Below are 21876 nucleotides of genomic sequence, written 5' to 3' on the forward strand. Positions count from 1 at the left end.
ACCAGGAATGCACAATCCCTCCATCAGTGCTCAGACTGTGCGCAATAGGCTGAGAGAGGCTGGACTGAGGGCTTGTAGGCCTGTTGTAAGGTAGGTCCTCAACAGACATCACCGGCAACCATGTCGCCTATGGGCACAAACCCACCGTCGCTGGACCAGACAGGACTGACAAAAAGTGCTCTCCACTGACGAGTCGCAGTTGTGTCTCACCAGGGGTGATGGTCGATTCACGCTTATCGTCGAAGTAATGAGCGTTACACCGAGGACTGTACTCTGGAGCGGGATCGATTTGGAGATGGAGGGTCCGTCATTGTCTGGGACGGTGTGTCACAGCATCATCGGACTGAGCTTGTTGTCATTGTAGATAATCTCAACGCTGTGCATTACAGGGAAGACATCCTCCTTCCTCATGTGGTACCCTTCCTGCAGGCTCATCCTGACATGACCCTCCAGCATGACAATGCCACCAGCCATACTGCTCGTTCTGTGTGTGTGTTCCTGCAAGACAGGAATGTCAGTGTTCTGCCATGGCCAGCGAAGAGCACGGATCTCAATCTCATTGAGCACGTCTAGGACCTGTTGGATTTGAGGGTGAGGGCTAGGGCCATTCCGCCCAGAAATGTCCAGGAACTTGCAGGTGCCTTGATAGTGAGAGGACGTTGGTTTATTTGCGGAATTTAGAACTATTCTCCATAAAGGTTCTATAAAGAACCATAAAGAATTGAAAGTCATTCAGACCCATTGACTTTTTCCACATTTTGTTACTTTACAGCCTTATTCTAAAATGGATTGAATACTTTTCCCCCCTCATCAATCTACACACAATACCCCATAATGACATCACAATACCCCATAATGACAAAGAAAAAACAGGTTTTTAGAGTTTAAAAAAATAATTTATAGAAAATATAAAACTGAAATATCAAATTTGCATAAGTATTCATACTCTTTCCACGGGAATTTGTTGAAGCACCTTTGGCAGCGGTTACATCCGCTACAAGCTTGGTACACCTGTATTTGGTGAGTTTCACCCATTCTTCTTTGTAAATCCTCTCAAACACTGTCAGCTCAATTTACAGGTCTCTCCAGAGATGTTATATAGGGTTCAAGTCCGCGCTCTGGCTGGGCCATTCAAGGACATTCAGAGACTTGTCTCGAAGCCAGTCCTGCATTGTCTTGGCTGTGTGCTTAGGATCGTTGTCCTGTTGGAAGATGAACCTTCGCCCCCGTCTGAAGTCCTGAGTGCTCTGGAGCAGGTTTTCATCAAGGATTTCTTTTGTTTATCCTTCCCCCGATCCTGACTAGATCTCCCAGTCCCTACCGCTGAAAAACATGTCAGCAGCATGATACTGCCACCACCATTCTTCACCGTAGGGATGGTGCCAGGTTTCCTCCAGATGTGGTCCTTGGCATTCAGGCCAAATAGTTCAACTTGGTTTCATCAAACCAGATTATCTTGTTTCTCATGGTCTGAGAGTCTTTAGGTGCCTTTTGGAAAACTCCTAGTGGGCTCACATGTGCCTTTTACTGAGGAGTGGCTTCCGTCTGGCCACTCTACCATAACGGCCTGATTGGTGGAGTGCTGCAGAGATGGTTGTTCTTCTGGAAGGTTCTCCCATCTCCACAGTTGAACTCTAGAGCTCTGTCACAGTGACCATTGGGTTCTTGGTCACCTCCCTGACCAAGGCCCTTCTCCCCTGATTGCTGTTTGGACAGGCAGCCAGCTCTAAGAAGAGTCTTGGTGGTTCCAAACTTCTTCCATTTAAGAATGATGGAGGCCACTGTTCTTGGGGATCTTCAATGCTGCAGATTTTTGTTGATTTCCTTCCCTAGATCTGAGACTCGACACAATCATGTCTTAGAGCTCTGCGACAATTCCTTCGACCTTATTGCTTGGATTTTACTCTGACATGCACTGTCAACTGTGGGACCTTATATAGACAGTTTTCCAAATCCTGTCCAATCAATTGAACTTACCACAGCTGGACTACAATAAAGTTGTAGAAATATCTCAAGGATGATCAATGGAAACAGGATGCACCTGAAGTCAATTTCGAGTCCCATAGCAAAGGGTCTGAATACTTATGTAAATAAGGTATTTCTGTTTTTAATTTTTAATAAAATAGCAAATATTTCTAAAAACCTGTTTTCGCTTTGTCATTATGGGGTTTTGTGTGTAGATGGATGAGGGAAATAAATAATCTGATACATTTTAGAATAAGGGGTCTGTACATACATTTGAACTCAATTCCTGACATTTAATCCTAGTACAAATTCCCTGTCTAAGGTCAGTTGGGATCACCACTTTATTTTAAGAATGTGAAATGTCAGAATAATAGTAGAGAGAATTATTCTGGACCGCCGACCGTCTCAGGAGGCTCAGGACCGTAGACCATCGTTGGAGGTTCCGGACTAGGAACTGTCGCCGGAAGCTCTGGACTGGGAACTGTCGAAGGAAGCTCTGGACTGGGAACTGTCGCCGGAAGATCTGGACTGTGGAGGCGCACTGGAGGCCTGATGTGTGGTGCTGGCACTGGTGGTACCGGGCTGGTGACACTCACCTCAGGGCGAGTGCGGGGAGGAGGCACAGGACGCACTGGACTGTGGAGGCGCCCTGGAGGCCTGAAATGGCTGCCTAAATATGATCCCCAATCAGAGACAACGATAAACAGCTGTCTCTGATTGGGAACCATACCAGGCCAACATAAACCATGAATCACCTAGATGACCCACCCTAGTCACTATCACGCCCCGACCAACAGAGAATAAACAGCTCTCTATGGTCAGGGCATGACAGTTTTTTTCAGGGACGCATGATGAGGCTTGCTAACTGGGCTAGGTTTGTATTTTTGGGACTATTCCACTGGCTTCGATTCGGCTGGCAAGTTAAATTAATTCATGTTTTGAATTACTGTAATGAATTACTGCAGATTTAGACCTAGAGGAAATGTATGTATTGGTTCTATACGTTACTGTTATGCAGGAACATTCAAGGTTACAGGCAAGACACAAACAGTAGATCTACTTACACTAGGATGGATAGGAGGATTAATTCAAATCACTACCTATAATCCTCCTACCCATAAACCCCTGTGCGCCCCCTCCCACACACACTCACACACTCACACACACACACACACACACGCTTGCACGCATGGCATACATATGTTTATTACTGTCCTGGGAACAGTGGGATGTGGAATATATTTTGTATGTAAGTTTAACTATCTGACAGGAGCTCACCTGTGGTCCTATAGCTAATCGATTCTGACTCTACCTATCAGCCTTGTCTGTAGTGTAGTTGGATCCATGCCAGGGAAGGGTTTTCTGTCTCCTGTAGTTGGATCCATGCCAGGGAAGGGTTTTCTGTCTCCTGTAGTTGGATCCATGCCAGTGAAGGGTTTTCTGTCTCTACTGTAGTTGGATCCATGCCAGGGAAGGGTTTTCTGTCTCTCCTGTAGTTGGATCCATGCCAGGGAAGGGTTTTCTGTCTGTACTGTAGTTGGATCCATGCCAGTGAAGGGTTTTCTGTCTGTACTGTAGTTGGATCCATGCCAGGGAAGGGTTTTCTGTTTGTACTGTAGTTGGATCCATGCCAGTGAAGGGTTTTCTGTCTCTACTGTAGTTGGATCCATGCCAGGGAAGGGTTTTCTGTCTCCTGTAGTTGGATCCATGCCAGGGAAGGGTTTTCTGTCTCTACTGTAGTTGGATCCATGCCAGGGAAGGGTTTTCTGTCTCTACTGTAGTGGGATCCATGCCAGGGAAGGGTTTTCTGTCTACTGTAGTGGGATCCATGCCAGGGAAGGGTTTTCTGTCTCTACTGTAGTGGGATCCATGCCAGGGAAGGGTTTTCTGTATCTACTGTAGTGGGATCCATGCAGGGAAGGGTTTTTCGTCTTTACTGTTGTGGGATCCATGCCAGGGAAGGGTTTTTCATTTGTACTGTAGTGGGATCCATGCCAGGGAAGGGTTTTTCATTTTTTCTGTTGTGGGATCCATGCAGAGAAGGGTTTTCTGTATCTACTGTTGTGGGATCCATGCCAGGGAAGGGTTTTCTGTCTGTACTGTAGTTGGATCCATGCCAGGGAAGGGTTTTCTGTCTGTACTGTAGTTGGATTCATGCCAGGGAAGGGTTTTCTGTCTCTACTGTAGTTGGATCCATGCCAGGGAAGGGTTTTCTGTCTCTACTGTAGTTGGATCCATGCCAGGGAAGGGTTTTCTGTCTCTACTGTAGTGGGATCCATGCCAGGGAAGGGTTTTTCGTCTTTACTGTAGTGGGATCCATGCCAGGGAAGGGTTTTCTGTCTGTACTGTAGTTGGATCCATGCAGGGAAGGGTTTTCTCTCTCTACTGTAGTGGGATCCATGCCAGGGAAGGGTTTTCTGTCTCCTGTAGTTGGATCCATGCCAGGGAAGGGTTTTCTGTCTCTACTGTAGTGGGATCCATGCCAGGGAAGGGTTTTCTGTCTCTACTGTAGTGGGATCCATGCCAGGGAAGGGTTTTTCGTCTTTACTGTAGTGGGATCCATGCCAGGGAAGGGTTTTCTGTCTCCTGTAGTTGGATCCATGCCAGGGAAGGGTTTTCTGTATCTACTGTTGTGGCATCCATGCAGGGAAGGGTTTTCTGTCTCTACTGTAGTGGGATCCATGCCAGGGAAGGGTTTTTCGTCTTTACTGTAGTGGGATCCATGCCAGGGAAGGGTTTTTCTGTCTCTACTGTAGTGGGATCCATGCCAGGGAAGGGTTTTTCGTCTTTACTGTAGTGGGATCCATGCCAGGGAAGGGTTTTCTGTCTCTACTGTAGTGGGATCCATGCCAGGGAAGGGTTTTTCATCTTTACTGTAGTGGGATCCATGCCAGGGAAGGGTTTTTCATCTTTACTGTAGTGGGATCCATGCCAGGGAAGGGTTTTCTGTCTCTACTGTAGTGGGATCCATGCCAGGGAAGGGTTTTCGTCTTTACTGTAGTGGGATCCATGCCAGGGAAGGGTTTTTCGTCTTTACTGTAATGGGATCCATGCCAGGGAAGGGTTTTTCTGTCTCTACTGTAGTGGGATCCATGCCAGGGAAGGGTTTTTCGTCTTTACTGTAGTGGGATTCATGCCAGGGAAGGGTTTTCTGTCTCCTGTAGTTGGATCCATGCCAGGGAAGGGTTTTCTGTATCTACTGTTGTGGGATCCATGCCAGGGAAGGGTTTTCTGTATCTACTGTTGTGGGATCCATGCCAGGGAAGGGTTTTCTGTCTCTACTGTAGTGGGATCCATGCCAGGGAAGGGTTTTTCGTCTTTACTGTAGTGGGATCCATGCAGGGAAGGGTTTTTCGTCTTTACTGTAGTGGGATCCATGCCAGGGAAGGGTTTTTCGTCTTTACTGTAGTAGGATCCATGACAGGGAAGGGTTTTCTGTCTCCTGTAGTTGGATCCATGCCAGGGAAGGGTTTTCTGTATCTACTGTTGTGGGATCCATGCCAGGGAAGGGTTTTCTGTATCTACTGTTGTGGGATCCATGCCAGGGAAGGGTTTTCTGTATCTACTGTTGTGGGATCCATGCCAGGGAAGGGTTTTCTGTCTCTACTGTAGTGGGATCCATGCAGGGAAGGGTTTTCTGTATCTACTGTTGTGGGATCCATGCCAGTGAAGGGTTTTCTGTCTCTACTGTAGTGGGATCCATGCAGGGAAGGGTTTTCTGTATCTACTGTTGTGGGATCCATGCCAGGGAAGGGTTTTCTGTATCTACTGTTGTGGGATCCATGCCAGGGAAGGGTTTTCTGTCTCTACTGTAGTGGGATCCATGCAGGGAAGGGTTTTCTGTATCTACTGTTGTGGGATCCATGCCAGGGAAGGGTTTTCTGTTTCTACTGTAGTGGGATCCATGCCAGGGAAGGGTTTTATATTTCTACTGTTGTGGGATCCATGCAGGGAAGGGTTTTCTGTATCTACTGTTGTGGGATCCATGCCAGGGAAGGGTTTTCTGTCTCTACTGTAGTGGGATCCATGCCAGGGAAGGGTTTTATGTATCTACTGTAGTGGGATCCATGCCAGGGAAGGGTTTTATGTATCTACTGTTGTGGGATCCATGCAGGGAAGGGTTTTTCGTCTTTACTGTAGTGGGATCCATGCCAGGGAAGGGTTTTTCGTCTTTACTGTAGTGGGATCCATGCCAGTGAAGGGTTTTCTGTCTCCTGTTGTGGGATCCATGCCAGGGAAGGGTTTTCTGTCTCTACTGTAGTGGGATCCATGCCAGGGAAGGGTTTTCTGTATCTACTGTAGTGGGATCCATGCAGGGAAGGGTTTTCTGTATCTACTGTAGTGGGATCCATGCAGGGAAAGGTTTCTTATTCTACCTCCTCCAGGGAGAATAGGGCTTCATTTCACAGAGCCTTCGTAGCCTTAAGATCGTTGTTAGAACCTTGATGTGTCTTTGGTAGCCGAAGTGTTTCCTAGAGCCTTCGTTAGTAACGTGGCTCCTAAAAAACGTTGCACGCCTACGAGTGATCCAGAGTCCAGACCAGTCGTAGAACAGCCAAAGTACATCGCTGGATGCTTTTTTTTGTTGCTCTTCTGCCTCACTTTGTTCACAGAAGATCTCCTCTAAACGTAAAATCAAGATGTCGAGGCTATCTCTCTGACGGTGACCCGCCTTTAACATCAGAACAAAGTTGGCGACAAATAGAAAGTCGACAAAGTATTTTCAATTGTTACAAACAAGTGAAGCATTCAATTACGCTTTTAAATGAAAAAACGAAATTACCGCATAAAAAAAAAACATGGGCCTATTCTATTAATATTGAAATAAATGTTCATGTTCAATCAAAAGCCCATTTGCAGCCGTATCTGGTAGTATCTCTCTAGGAGCTGATCCGTTGTCAGTATTGTGAAATAATTATAATGCAAAGGTATGATGTGGATGGAGAACGCTGGTCCGAGAGCAGCGCTGCTTTTTCTTTTCATCCTATTAGTATCGACAAAAAGGTCTGACCTTTTGACCTGAGAACGTTCTCCATACGTTCCTGTTTGGGACGCAGTCTCATAGAAGTTGGCTCATCTGGTATCGATCATCGTAATGCCCAAGTCTCCTCTGAGAAACAAGGCAGTAGCAATCAGGTGAGATGGTTCTCTCTGGCGCAACCCTGTGGCAGACACGTGAAGACAGAGCTGAGGTGAGTACTGTCAACCTGTTTTACTTAATCCTCATCATACCTATGTGGAACACAAGACTTCCAAGAGAGAGTTGCCAGTAGACCTTACTATAGCACACATAGTGTGAATACATGGTTACATATGATATAACCATGATGTATGTAGACTAGCTGACACGGAATCTACCCTGGGAGTCTAAGCTAGCCGTCTCGATGCGATAAAAGAGTGTGTCCTCTGGACAAAGCGGTCTACGTGCAAGACATAAAGAAAGCAACTGGCCATTATTCCGCATGACTGGATATGAATAGGACTCAATACATGAAGACCTTATAACTAGAAAAAAACACCTTTCTGAAACCAAGCTAACCCGAAGCACTGTGTGTTTCTACTCTGAGATACTAAGACTAAAGTGATCATGTCCCTGTTCAATTTGCCCTTTTATGAAATGAACTCAAGCTACTTTTGGTGAACTCATTATGTCAACCTTGTGCCAAAGGTAAAAGTATCTTAATGTTTACAATATAAAACAATACAATAGGACTGTTTTATTATCACACATATTGTATATATACTTTGAACATGTAGGTCAAATGTATGTCAGTAATATAGTATTGGTTTAAATTGTGAGGTCTAATGCGCAGTTTATTTGAAAGTTTTAAGGTCTCCTGATGAAAATGCAGCATGCTGTGAATCAGCCTGCGATTAGAACTCATGTGGATAATAAAATGTGTCAACATACCCCAAAATGCATTTCACCTCACCCTCTCAGCCAATGGCACAGTCAGAAAACCAGTGGCTGCGCTAGAGGGAGAGATGCTACTCTTTGTTCCATGCAACTGTACTGAGAGAAAGAGGAGGGGAGGAGGAGAGGGGGGGGGGAGGAGGAGGAAGAGTAGAGGGGGATGAGGGAGACAAGAGGGGAGGAGGGAGAGTAGATGGGGAGGAGGGAGAGTAGAGGGGAGGAGGGAGAGTAGAGGGGAGGAGGGAGAGTAGAGGGGAGGAGGGAGAGTAGAGGGGAGGAGGGAGAGTAGAGGGGAGGAGGGAGAGTAGAGGGGAGGAGGGGGAGGAGGGAGAGTTGAGAACAAATGCTAGCATCAGTGGCACAGGCAGAATGAGCGAGAGCAGGGAGAGGAATTATGTGGAGGAGGACTTTATTAAAAAGTGAGAGAGAGCAGCTGAAAGAGGAGGGCAGAGAGAGAGAGATGCTGTTGCCACGGAAGAGTGTGGATAAAGAATCATCCATCTTTAACAGCTTGTGAGGAATAAACGTATATGAAAACCTAGGGACGTAGGCAGGAATAAATGCTCATAGAAGACAAAACCAACCAGATCATACTACCACAGGCTGTGTATTATAACTCCAGTCGATCAGATTCACACGAACAAAAGACGAAGAAGAGAGAGAGAAAGAGAAGAAGAATATGTGGGAATCAGGCAGGTGAGATGACATTTTCACACAGCGTCCACAGCCATGATGTCATCACAGCGAGATTAGACAGCCTGCCTGGGCGTTACAGCTGAGGTGCGTGTGTGTGTGTGTGTGTGTGTGTGTGTGTGTGTGTGTGTGTGTGTGTGTTCTAGCGTATGTGAACTCTGAAGAAGATGAAGAGGAGATCCAGCTATGTATGAAGGGCCACAGATGGATCATCACAACCTGGGTTACATGGAGAGTAATGTTTATTCCCACCACAACTGGACAAGATGAGAAACTGTTGTTTTAGGAGTAGGGAGCTCTGATGAACAGAACAGAACAGAGGTGTATGTTTCTACCATATACTGTAGTTCTTACCCACCCACTCTCACCAGGGAGCACCACATCTGGTCCACAGGGAGCCATTCTCTGCCTGCAGCAGTCCCAAACTGGAGCTGAGGTGAACAGGGTTGGAGCGGTGTCACCCAGGGCTGGAGTCTGGACCAGAGCCCCTGGTTGGCACACATAGCATGCTACACCTGACCTCACCTGGTCTCATCGCCTAGCATTACCTGTGGATTGTCCTGGGCTTCCCTGACTACAGGGAAGAGGAAGAGGAAGTCATTGCCTTACAGAAGAAGAACAACAGAGACATTCAGAGTCAGCTACAGGAGACAGAGAACTTCCTGTTGAATGTGAGTGTTCTATACTCTACTGTGTTCTGCTAGCCTGAGTGCCAATCTGTTTGTATTATCATGCTAACTCCCTGCCACTCATTGCCATGTCCAGGTTTGATTTGACAATGACAGCAATGGAGTTGGCAAGAGCACAGACTATGTTTCAACTATGTTTCGACTACTGTATATGAGGCCAATGACAATATACTGTCATTACTGTCTTTTTTTTAACCTCAGTTAGTGACGTCTTTCCTTAGTGTTCAGAATGTTCAGTTCTAGGACTGTTCTGTGTGATGAGGATGATGAGGATGAGGCTGATGAGGATAAGGATGACGACGATGATATGATGATGATGATGATGATGATGACGTACTTTGGACCAATGATTCTAGTCCTGAGCCCATTCTATATCAATCAGCTGACCTTTCATGCATCGTTACATGCAGCTAATCTGGTTCAAATTGCAGAGACAATGTCTTTTTCTATTCATCAACCAGAGTTAGGATCGCTGAGTCAGCATCTCAAATGGCACCCTATTCCCTATTCCCTATTCCCTACATACCCTGTTGGTTGCACATTCTAATACTATCATCAATGTACCTATTGAGTGTCTGCGTCATCAGAATGGCATGAAGATGTAGCAGCATACACCCATACAGTCTGGTTGTTCAGTACAGTCTGATCATATTATCAATGCCTCTATTGAGAGTGTATGCAATGCATCATTTAAATGTCCTGACTTTTTTCCCCTTTAGCTATGGGGCAGGCACATGGTCCCATGCCCATACAAAAAGCTGTGTGATGTGTGACTGTATCTAATCAGACAGTAGGATAAGTGACATGTGAGAGGTGGAGTGTGAGAGAGCTTTAGAATTATTCTGAACAATCTGGAACTAAGTGTGCGTCTCCAATGGGCCCTGGTCAAAAGCAGTGCACTAACTAGGGAATAGGGTGCCGTTTGAGACTCTAGCAGTGGACATGTTAATGTCAACAGGTCATACCTCTGACTCTGTAGTGTCAATGTCTGCAGGCCATATGAACTGCTGCTACTGTTGGGCCGCTGAGCCAATGACATCACTGCAGACAGATCAGAACAGACGGACAGAACAGAGAGCACAGACAGAACAGAGAGCACAGAGTGCTCACACAGTAATCTCCTGCTGTAGAGTTTCAACTGATATGTTCAGAAGTGCACTGCATTGCCACCAACCCCCTCTATGCTGCTACAGGATTATTGGGGAAACAATTGTTTATATTGGAGGTGGAGTGTCTGTGACTCTCTTTATTTTTTTATAGTTTTATAGTTTATTCGCCGTTAGTCAGCAACTCCACACAAAATAATTTTCCTGGCGTGTCGTCAGCTCATGTTTTTTATTCTACTATATTATAGGTGACAGCCTATTACTTTAACAACGTAACATTCAAATCAACAGAGGACAATAAGGACTTCCAGCATTGTGTTGAATGCAGACAGACATACGACACAACAATAAGGACTCCCAGCATTGTGTTGAATGCAGACAGACATACGAAACAACAATAAGGACTCCCAGCATTGTGTTGAATGACACAACAATAAGGATCCCAGCATTGTGTTGAATGCAGACAGACATACAACACAACAATAAGGAACAACAATAAGGACTCCCAGCATTGTGTTGAATGCAGACAGACATACAACACAACAATAAGGACTCCCAGCATTGTGTTGAATGCAGACAGACATACAAACAACAATAAGGACAGCATTATGTTGAATGCAGACAGACATGCAGACAGACACAACACAACAATAAGGACTCCCAGCATTGTGTTGAATGCAGACAGACATACAACACAACAATAAGGACTCCCAGCATTATGTTGAATGCAGACAGACATACAACACAACAATAAGGACTCCCAGCATTGTGTTGAATGCAGACAGACATACAACACAACAATAAGGACTCCCAGCATTATGTTGAATGCAGACAGACATACAGACATAACACAACAATAAGGACTCCCAGCATTATGTTGAATGCAGACAGACATACAACACAACAATAAGGACTCCCAGCATTGTGTTGAATGCAGACAGACATACGACACAACATTCCCAGCATTGTGTTGAATGCAGACAGACATACAACACAACAATAAGGACTCCCAGCATTATGTTGAATGCAGACAGACATACAACACAACAATAAGGACATTGTGTTGAATGCAGACCAGCATTCCCAGCATTGTGTTGAATGCAGACAGACATACAACACAACAATAAGGACTCCCAGCATTATGTTGAATGCAGACAGACATACAACACAACAATAAGGACTCCAGCATTATGTTGAATGCAGACAGACATACGACACAACAATAAGGACTCCCAGCATTGTGTTGAATGCAGACAGACATACGACACAAAACAGGACAGCATAAGGACATCCCAGCAATAAGGATTGTGTTGAATGCAGACAGACATACGACACAACAATAAGGACTCCCAGCATTGTGTTGAATGCAGACAGACATACGACACAACAATAAGGACTCCCAGCATTGTGTTGAATGCAGACAGACATACGACACAACAATAAGGACTCCCAGCATTGTGTTGAATGCAGACAGACATACGACACAACAATAAGGACTCCCAGCATTGTGTTGAATGCAGACAGACATACGACACAACAATAAGGACTCCCAGCATTGTGTTGAATGCAGACAGACATACGAAACAACAATAAGGACTCCCAGCATTGTGTTGAATGCAGACAGACATACGACACAACAATAAGGACTCCCAGCATTGTGTTGAATGCAGACAGACATACGACACAACAATAAGGACTCCCAGCATTGTGTTGAATGCAGACAGACATACGACACAACAATAAGGACTCCCAGCATTATGTTGAATGCAGACAGACATACGACACAACAATAAGGACTCCCAGCATTGTGTTGAATGCAGACAGACATACGAAACAACAATAAGGACTCCCAGCATTGTGTTGAATGCAGACAGACATACGAAACAACAATAAGGACTCCCAGCATTGTGTTGAATGCAGACAGACATACGAAACAACAATAAGGACTCCCAGCATTGTGTTGAATGCAGACAGACATACGACACAACAATAAGGACTCCCAGCATTGTGTTGAATGCAGACAGACATACGAAACAACAATAAGGACTCCCAGCATTGTGTTGAATGCAGACAGACATACGAAACAACAATAAGGACTCCCAGCATTGTGTTGAATGCAGACAGACATACGACACAACAATAAGGACTCCCAGCATTGTGTTGAATGCAGACAGACATACAACACAACAATAAGGACTCCCAGCATTGTGTTGAATGCAGACAGACATACGACACAACAATAAGGACTCCCAGCATTGTGTTGAATGCAGACAGACAGACAATAAGGACTCCCAGCATTGTGTTGAATGCAGACAGATACAACAATAAGGACTCCCAGCATTGTGTTGAATGCAGACAGACATACGACACAACAATAAGGACTCCCAGCATTATGTTGAATGCAGACAGACATACGACACAACAATAAGGACTCCCAGCATTGTGTTGAATGCAGACAGACATACGAAACAACAATAAGGACTCCCAGCATTGTGTTGAATGCAGACAGACATACGAAACAACAATAAGGACTCCCAGCATTGTGTTGAATGCAGACAGACATACAACACAACAATAAGGACTCCCAGCATTATGTTGAATGCAGACAGACATACAACACAACAATAAGGACTCCCAGCATTGTGTTGAATGCAGACAGACATACGACACAACACATAGATGTTATTATTGTGCATAAAGATCCAGTTGTACAACGATGGCTACACCTTGCAACATGTAAACGTTAAGTCCGTTAATTGATTGTGATGACATCATAGTTCCAGTCCAGTGCTGGCCTTGTGGCCCGGAGGCAGACTGGTCATTTTAGTCCCCATTAGGGTTACGGATGAACCCCATTTGCTGATTTCACACATGGGTTCCCTGTACTCTATATCAGGGCTACAACATATCTGTGTCTTGTCTCTAGTCTATCATGGCTACAACATATCAGTGCCTTATCTCTACTCTATATCAGTGTATATCAGTATATCAGTATATCAGTCCACGGTCCGGAACCTCCTGTGACGGTCAACGGTCCGGAACCTCCTGAGACGGTCAACGGTCCGGAACCTCCTGCAACGGTTCGGAACCTCCAGCGACGGTCAACGGTTCGGAACCTCCTGCGATGGTCAACGGTCCGGAACCTCCAGTGACGGTCCACGGTCCGGAACCTCCAGCGACGGTCCACGGTCCGGAACCTCCTGTGACGGTCAACGGTCCGGAACTTCCAGCGACGGTCAGCGGTCCGGAGCTTCCAGGCATGGAGACCAGTCCAGCTCCAAGGCCGGAGCCTTCCTCTGCGCCGATATCCAGTCCAGGCACGGTGTCCAGTCCTGCTCCAAGGCCGGAGCCTTACTCTGCGCCGATATCCAGTCCAGGCATTTTGTGTTTGTGCATGTAGTCACCACGTAGTCACGTTTCGTTGTTCATTTATTGTTTTTTTTGGCTGAAGTTTCACTTGTTAATAAAGATGTGGAAGTCTAAGCTTCTCTAGGATAGGGGGCAGCATTTGGAATTTTGGATGAAAAGCATGCCCAAATTCAACTGCCTGCTACTCATCCCCAGAAGATAAGATATGCATAGTATTAGTAGATTGGGATAGAGAACACTCTGAAGTTTCTAAAACGGTTTGAATCGTGTCTGTGAGTATAACAGAACTTATGTAGCAGGCGAAACCCCAAGAACAAACCATTCAGATGTGTTTTTTTGAGGTCACTCTCTTTTCAATGGGTTTTCATTGGGAATCCAGATTTCTAAGGGACTTGCTTGCAGTTCCTACCGCTTCCACTGCATGTCACCAGTCGTTAGAAAGGTTGAGGTTATTCCCTTGTGTAATGAAGAAGTACGGCCATCTTGAATGAGGGTCACTTCATGTGTACTGTTAGATAGAGGCGCATGACCAGAAAGGTGGCGTCAGTTTGTTTTCTTCCTGTATTGAACACAGATCCTCCCGTCTTCAATTTTATTGATTATTTACTTTAAAAAATACCTAAAGTTGCATTACAAAAGTAGTTTGAAATGTTTTGGCAAAGTTTACAGGTAACTTTTGAGATATTTTGTAGTCAAGTTGCGCAAGTTGGAACCGGTGTTTTTCTGGATCAATCGCGCCAAATACATTTATATTTTGGATATATATGGACAAAATTAATTGAACAAAAGGACCATTTGTGATGTTTATGGGACATATTGGAGTGCCAACAGAAGAAGCTTGTCAAAGGTAAAGCATGATTTATATTTTTATTTCTGCGTTTTGTGTCGCGCCTGCAGGGTTGAAATGTCTTCTCTCTTTTGTTTATGGAGATACTATCCTCAGATAATAGCATCGTTTGCTTTCGCCGAAAAGCCTTTTTGAAATCTGACATGTTGGCTGGATTCACAACACGTGTAGCTTTAATTTGGTATCTTACATGTGTGATTTAATGAAACTTTGATTTTTATAGGAATTGATTTGAATTTGGCGCTCTGCATTCTCTCTGGCTTTTGGCCAGGTGGGACGTTAGCGTCCCACATATCCCAGAGAGGTTTTCTAAGTACGCTGCACCTTGGTCCAGTTCTTACGACAACCATGACACAGGGCCCATATTTATTTATATATATTTTTTTCAAATGTAACCTTTTATTTAACTCGGCAAGTCAGTTAAGAACAAATTCTTATTTACAATGACGGTCTACTCTTTGCCAAACCTGGACAACGCTGGGCCAATTGTGCACCGCCCTATGGGACTCCCAATCACGGCCGGATGTGATACAGCCTGGATTCGAACCAGGGACTGTAGTAACGCCTCTTGCACTGAGATGCAGTGCCTTAGAGCTCTGGTCAAAAGTAGTGCACTATATAGGGAATAGGGTGGCGTTTGGGACAAACCCATGTCTGTAGACAAATATTATGCACTGAGACATCTCAGCTACATCTCAAACTCTACAGTATAGATTGATTCTATAGGCAATATGAACAGTATAGATTGATTCTATGGGCAATATGTACAGTATAGATTGATTCCATTGGCAATATGTACAGTATAGATTGATTCCATTGGCAATATGTACAGTAGAGATTGATTCTATAGGCAATATGAACAGTATAGATTGATTCCATTGGCAATATGTACAGTATAGATTGATTCTATAGGCAATATGAACAGTATAGATTGATTCCATTGGCAATATGTACAGTATAGATTGATTCCATAGGCAATATGAACAGTAGAGATTGATTCCATTGGCAATATGTACAGTATAGATTGATTCCATAGGCAATATGAACAGTAGAGATTGATTCCATTGGCAATATGTACAGTATAGATTGATTCTATAGGCAATATGAACAGTAGAGATTGATTCCATTGGCAATATGTACAGTATAGATTGATTCCATTGGCAATATGTACAGTATAGATTGATTCTATAGGCAATATGAACAGTAGAGATTGATTCCATTGGCAATATGTACAGTATAGATTGATTCCATTGGCAATATGTACAGTATAGATTGATTCCATTGGCAATATGAACAGTATAGATTGATTCCAATATGTACAATATAATACTGTTCTAAATGTATTTATATGGGGTCTCCTCCCTGAAACATTATGTCACAGACCTGATGTTCTGTCCACACATGACAACCCTCGGCTGAGCACAGGGCTTCACCAACATTACATCACTGTGCACCCTGTCAGTACATAGACTATGTTGTACTGTACTGAATGAAGATTGAACCACAGCTTATTGTGATTTGATTACATGATCTATTAAATAAAGGTAGACTGAAGCTCAGAGGGTAACCCCTCTTACACAACCCAAATGATGTGGTTCCCTTCCCAGTGCACTTGTTTTTACCAGGGCCCATAGAGCTCTGGTCAAAAGTAGTGCACTATGTAGTGTCTCTGGTACCGAACTCTGTTCAATGACAAGGACAGTTTGTTTTGTCCAGAAGGACCTGTGAGTTGTTCTATTCGAAGAGGACATTATCATTGTAATATCCTTGCCCTAAGCACAATGTGAAGGGTCACATCATGAGTTGATTCTGTTTTTTAGTCTCTGATTATTTTTATCATATTTTATATAATCCTTAGATGTTATATATGTGTTTGTCATCTTCCCGCAAGGTATGGAAATGACTAGCTCTCGTCCCCGGGCCTTCCTGTGCAGTCCTACTTAGTGGAGCGATGTGCACTAACTCCCTAGACTAGAGTTAGGAAATTACTTGTTTTTAGTTTCTCTTTGAACCCATTGCCACCACATTGTTTATTATTTCTCTCTCTCTCTCTGTGTCTTGGAAAAAAGTAAAAACTTCCAGAATGTGCTTACCAGCCTTGCCAATATCACTTGTGTTTATTAAGTTTATACCAGCCTTGCCAATATCACTTGTGTTTATTAAGTTTATACCAGCCTTGCCAATATCACTTGTGTTTATTAAGTTTATACCAGCCTTGCCAATATCATTTGTGTTTATTAAGTTTATACCAGCCTTGCCAATATCACTTGTGTTTATTAAGTTTATACCAGCCTTGCCAATATCACTTGTGTTTATTAAGTTTATACCAGCCTTGCCAATATCATTTGTGTTTATTAAGTTTATACCAGCCTTGCCAATATCACTTGTGTTTATTAAGTTTATACCAGCCTTGCCAATATCACTTGTGTTTATTAAGTTTATACCAGCCTTGCCAATATCATTTGTGTTTATTAAGTTTATACCAGCCTTGCCAATATCACTTGTGTTTATTAAGTTTATACCAGCCTTGCCATTATCATTTGTGTTTATTAAGTTTATACCAGCCTTGCCAATATCATTTATGTTTATTAAGTTTATACCAGCCTTGCCAATATCATTTGTGTTTATTAAGTTTATACCAGCCTTGCCAATATCATTTGTGTTTATTAAGTTTATACCAGCCTTGCCAATATCACTTGTGTTTATTAAGTTTACCAGCCTTGCCATTATCACTTGTGTTTATTAAGTTTATACCAGCCTTGCCAATATCACTTGTGTTTATTAAGTTTATACCAGCCTTGCCAATATCACTTGTGTTTATTAAGTTTATACCAGCCTTGCCAATATCATTTGTGTTTATTAAGTTTATACCAGCCTTGCCAATATCATTTGTGTTTATTAAGTTTATACCAGCCTTGCCAATATCACTTGTGTTTATTAAGTTTATACCAGCCTTGCCAATATCATTTGTGTTTATTAAGTTTATACCAGCCTTGCCAATATCACTTGTGTTTATTAAGTTTATACCAGCCTTGCCAATATCATTTGTGTTTATTAAGTTTATACCAGCCTTGCCAATATCACTTGTGTTTATTAAGTTTATACCAGCCTTGCCATTATCACTTGTGTTTATTAAGTTTATACCAGCCTTGCCAATATCATTTGTGTTTATTATCAGTTTATACCAGCCTTGCCAATATCATTTGTGTTTATTAAGTTTATACCAGCCTTGCCATTATCACTTGTGTTTAGTTTTACCAGCCTTTTATCACCACCAGCCTTGCCAATATCACTTGTGTTTATTAAGTTTATACCAGCCTTGCCAATATCATTTGTGTTTATTAAGTTTATACCAGCCTTGTGTTTATTGTTTATACCATGCCAATATCACTTGTGTTTATTAAGTTTATACCAGCCTTGCCAATATCACTTGTGTTTATTAAGTTTATACCAGCCTTGCCAATATCATTTGTGTTTATTAAGTTTATACCAGCCTTGCCATTATCACTTGTGTTTATTAAGTTTATACCAGCCTTGCCAATATCACTTGTGTTTATTAAGTTTATACCTTGTGTTTATTAAGTTTTGCCAATATCACTTGTGTTTATTAAGTTTACCAGCCTTGCCAATATCATTTGTGTTTATTAAGTTTATACCAGCCTTGCCAATATCACTTGTGTTTATTAAGTTTATACCAGCCTTGCCAATATCACTTGTGTTTATTAAGTTTATACCAGCCTTGCCAATATCACTTGTGTTTATTAAGTTTATACCAGCCTTGCCAATATCACTTGTGTTTATTAAGTTTATACCAGCCTTGCCAATATCACTTGTGTTTATTAAGTTTATACCAGCCTTGCCAATATCACTTGTGTTTATTAAGTTTATACCAGCCTTGCCAATATCACTTGTGTTTATTAAGTTTATACCAGCCTTGCCAATATCACTTGTGTTTATTAAGTTTATACCAGCCTTGCCAATATCATTTGTGTTTATTAAGTTTATACCAGCCTTGCCAATATCACTTGTGTTTATTAAGTTTATACCAGCCTTGCCAATATCACTTGTGTTTATTAAGTTTATACCAGCCTTGCCATTATCACTTGTATTTATGAAGCTTACGCATCGGCCTCACAGCCTTCGTCAGAGCTTCTCTCGGATAGTGACTCCAGCCCCGAGTGAACACGTTGGATATCATGTCTATCTCTGTGTGTCTGACTGACAGTGACTCAGTTAGCACCTTGGTTAGGAGCAATTGTGTCTCTCTGTGTCTCTCTGACAGTGACTCGAAGAATGTTTGAGTGAACATGTTGTTTATAATCTCTCTCTGAAAGTGACCCTAGGGCCCAGGCTGGTCCTGCTCCCTGATTGGAGGATGGGAACGGCAGAGGTCATGTCAGAGGTCACGGCACGCATGGACAGCATGGAGGTCAAGGATGAGTGGCAGGACGAAGACTTCCCCAGGTAGAGGAGCATAGCGATTTATGAGGAAACGATCAGAGCAAGGTTTGAACCAGTAAGCGTGTGTTTATTGAGCGAGTGCACCTACTCCATAAAAGGCTGGGTCTCTTGGCAGAGGCAACTAACCTACATACAGTGTGGCGATATTGGCACACCTCAGTATTTTCACATTCTGTTTGAATACTAAAACATTTAATAAAAGATCATAACAAGGAGGAGGCAGTTCATTAGTCATTTTACTAGGCAAGTCAGTTAAGAACATATTCTTATTTTCAATGACGGCCTAGGAACAGTGGGTTAACTGCCTGTTCAGGGGCAGAACGACAGATTTGTACCTTGTCAGCTCGGGGATTTGAACTTGCAACCTTCCAGTTACTAGTCCAACACTCTAACCACTAGGCTACTCAGCCGCCTCTACACTCTAACCACTAGTCTACCTGCCCCTCTACACTCTAACCACTAGGCTACCTGCCGCTTCTACACTCTAACCACTAGACTACCTGCCCCTCTACACTCTAACCACTAGGCTACCCTGCCGCCTCTACACTCTAACCACTAGTCTACCTGCCCCTCTACACTCTAACCACTAGGCTACCCTGCCGCCTCTACACTCTAACCACTAGGCTACCCTGCCGCCTCTACACTCTAACCACTAGGCTACCCTGCTGCCCCAAATACTGAGTTTTTCTGTTTAGTTCTATTGAGACGATTTATAATGTTTGATTTCATGTCATTGGGTTCAACCTCTCAACCTCAAATTGATAAATTATAAAACAGTACTGTAAATACACAGTTATTACAATGAATGTAAGTGATTAGTGATTAGCATGAACAGAGATGTTGGGTAGTACTACATTGACATACAGTGCCTTGGGAATGAATTCACACCCCTTAACTTTGTCCACATTGTGTTACAGTCTGAATTTAACATGGATTGAACTGAGATTTATTAATGTCAAAAGTTGAAATATGTTTTTTTTTAAATAGTTTACAAATTAATAACAAATAAAAAGCTGAAATGTCTCGAGTCAATAAGTATTCACACCCCTTTGTTACGGCAAGCTTAAATACATTCAGGTGTAAATATGTGCTGAACAAGTCACATAATAAGTTGCATGGACTTACTCCTTGTGCAATCATTTTGGAATGGCTACCTCATCTCTGTACCCCACACTTACAAATATCTGTAAGTTCCCTCATTCAAGCAATGCATTTCAAACACAGATTCAACCACAAAGACCATATTGTGTGTAGATGGGTGATTTAAAAAAAATATATTTTGCAATCCATTTTGAATTCACCCTGTAATACAAGAAACTGTGGAATAGGTAAAGGGGTGTGAATACTTTCTGAAGCAGTACATATGGAGGCTACACATTCAGCTCGGACTCTCATAACTGATTTATCATAAAACAGACCTGTGTTACAACGGTATATAATTACCCATCAGTATGTACAGTAGACATGGGTCAGGTGTTCTGGCACATGTCTTGAACCAGGGGGGAAACAATGGGTAGCAGGTGCTTATATAGTCCTTCAGGTCACTCATTACATCATCAGATTACATCAACAGATTACATCATCAGTTATTCACCTCAGGGTTACGCTGGGGAAACAAATGTTTTTTTGAAACGTGACTAATAAAAACCATACACCCTTGAATCTTGAGGGTTGTGTGCAGTAGACATGAAACGTAGGAACCATTTTGAAACACTGATTATCTTGGATGCAGGATGTAGGTATGTGCTCAATAAGGCTTGGAATATGGACACAGTTTAAACTCAAGACAAGCTCATAAATCGCATATTTGAATTTATTGGGGTAATATCTCAGGTTATATCTGCAACAGACAATATCACATTACATTGTACACTGCTTTCCCTGATTTTGACTAACTCACTAAAAACTTAACTAAGTCTGGGATTGGTAGAGGAGTAGTGAAATGAAGCTCTGGGATGGGTAGAGAAGTAGTGAGAGGAAGCTCTGGGATTGGTAGAGGAGTAGTGAGAGGAAGCTATTGGATGGGTAGAGGAGTAGTGAGAGGAAGCTCTGGGATAGGTAGAGGAGTAGTGAGAGGAAGCTCTGGGATAGGTAGAGGAGTAGTGAGAGGAAGCTATTGGATGGGTAGAGGAGTAGTGAGAGGAAGCTATTGGATGGGTAGAGAAGTAGTGAGAGGAAGTTATTGGATGGGTAGAGGAGTAGTGAGAGGAAGCTCTGGGATTGGTAGAGGAGTGGTGAGAGGAAGCTATTGGATGGGTAGAGGAGTAGTGAGAGGAAGCTCTGGGATAGGTAGAGGAGTAGTGAGAGGAAGCTATTGGATGGGTAGAGGAGTAGTGAGAGGAAGCTATTGGATGGGTAGAGAAGTAGTGAGAGGAAGTTATTGGATGGGTAGAGGAGTAGTGAGAGGAAGCTCTGGGATTGGTAGAGGAGTGGTGAGAGGAAGCTATTGGATGGGTAGAGGAGTAGTGAGAGGAAGCTCTGGGATAGGTAGAGGAGTAGTGAGAGGAAGCTATTGGATGGGTAGAGAAGTAGTGAGAGGAAGTTATTGGATGGGTAGAGAAGTAGTGAGAGGAAGTTATTGGATGGGTAGAGAAGTAGTGAGAGGAAGCTCTGGGATTGGTAGAGGAGTAGTGAGAGGAAGTTATTGGATGGGTAGAGGAGTAGTGAAGGAAGTTATTGGATTGGTAGAGGAGTAGTGAGAGGAAACTATTGGATGGGTAGAGGAGTAGTGAGAGGAAGCTCTGGGATTGGTAGAGGAGTAGTGAGAGAACTATTGGATGGGTAGAGGAGTAGTGAGAGGAAGCTCTGGGATTGGTAGAGGAGTAGTGAGAG

The 21876-nt window shown here is 43.2% G+C and overlaps 1 protein-coding gene and 1 long non-coding RNA gene across 10 annotated transcripts in view; both read left to right on the plus strand.

The window, feature by feature from the left end:
• Positions 1–21876, plus strand: part of LOC118371504 (caytaxin-like) — a 52616-nt gene that overhangs the window by 17335 nt on the left and 13405 nt on the right. For 4 of the 7 annotated variants that reach the window (XR_008076794.1, XM_052476074.1, XM_052476076.1 and 1 more), the window contains exon 2: positions 18918–19047. Coding sequence is in view for 6 of the 7 variants with exons in the window: in XM_052476074.1 (XP_052332034.1) it covers positions 18918–19047 (130 nt within the window). In the remaining variant the exon portion in view is untranslated. Of the gene's footprint in view, positions 1–8255; positions 8576–8718; positions 9244–14442; positions 14584–18917; positions 19048–21876 lie in introns of those variants that run through there. The other 3 variants (XM_052476077.1, XM_052476078.1, XM_052476079.1) reach the window with 3 other exon arrangements.
• LOC127910925 (uncharacterized) lies at positions 20971–21664 on the plus strand. 3 transcript variants are annotated; one of them, XR_008076843.1, is made up of 4 exons: positions 20971–21069; positions 21103–21267; positions 21334–21465; positions 21532–21664. It is a non-coding gene; the product is annotated as an uncharacterized LOC127910925 (long non-coding RNA). The 3 variants fall into 3 exon arrangements; XR_008076844.1 differs by having other exon boundaries at positions 21334–21432; positions 21532–21650; XR_008076845.1 differs by lacking the exon at positions 21334–21465.

The sequence above is a fragment of the Oncorhynchus keta genome, chromosome 23, assembly GCF_023373465.1.
Source record: "Oncorhynchus keta strain PuntledgeMale-10-30-2019 chromosome 23, Oket_V2, whole genome shotgun sequence".
Classification (NCBI taxonomy): Eukaryota; Metazoa; Chordata; class Actinopteri; order Salmoniformes; family Salmonidae; genus Oncorhynchus; species Oncorhynchus keta.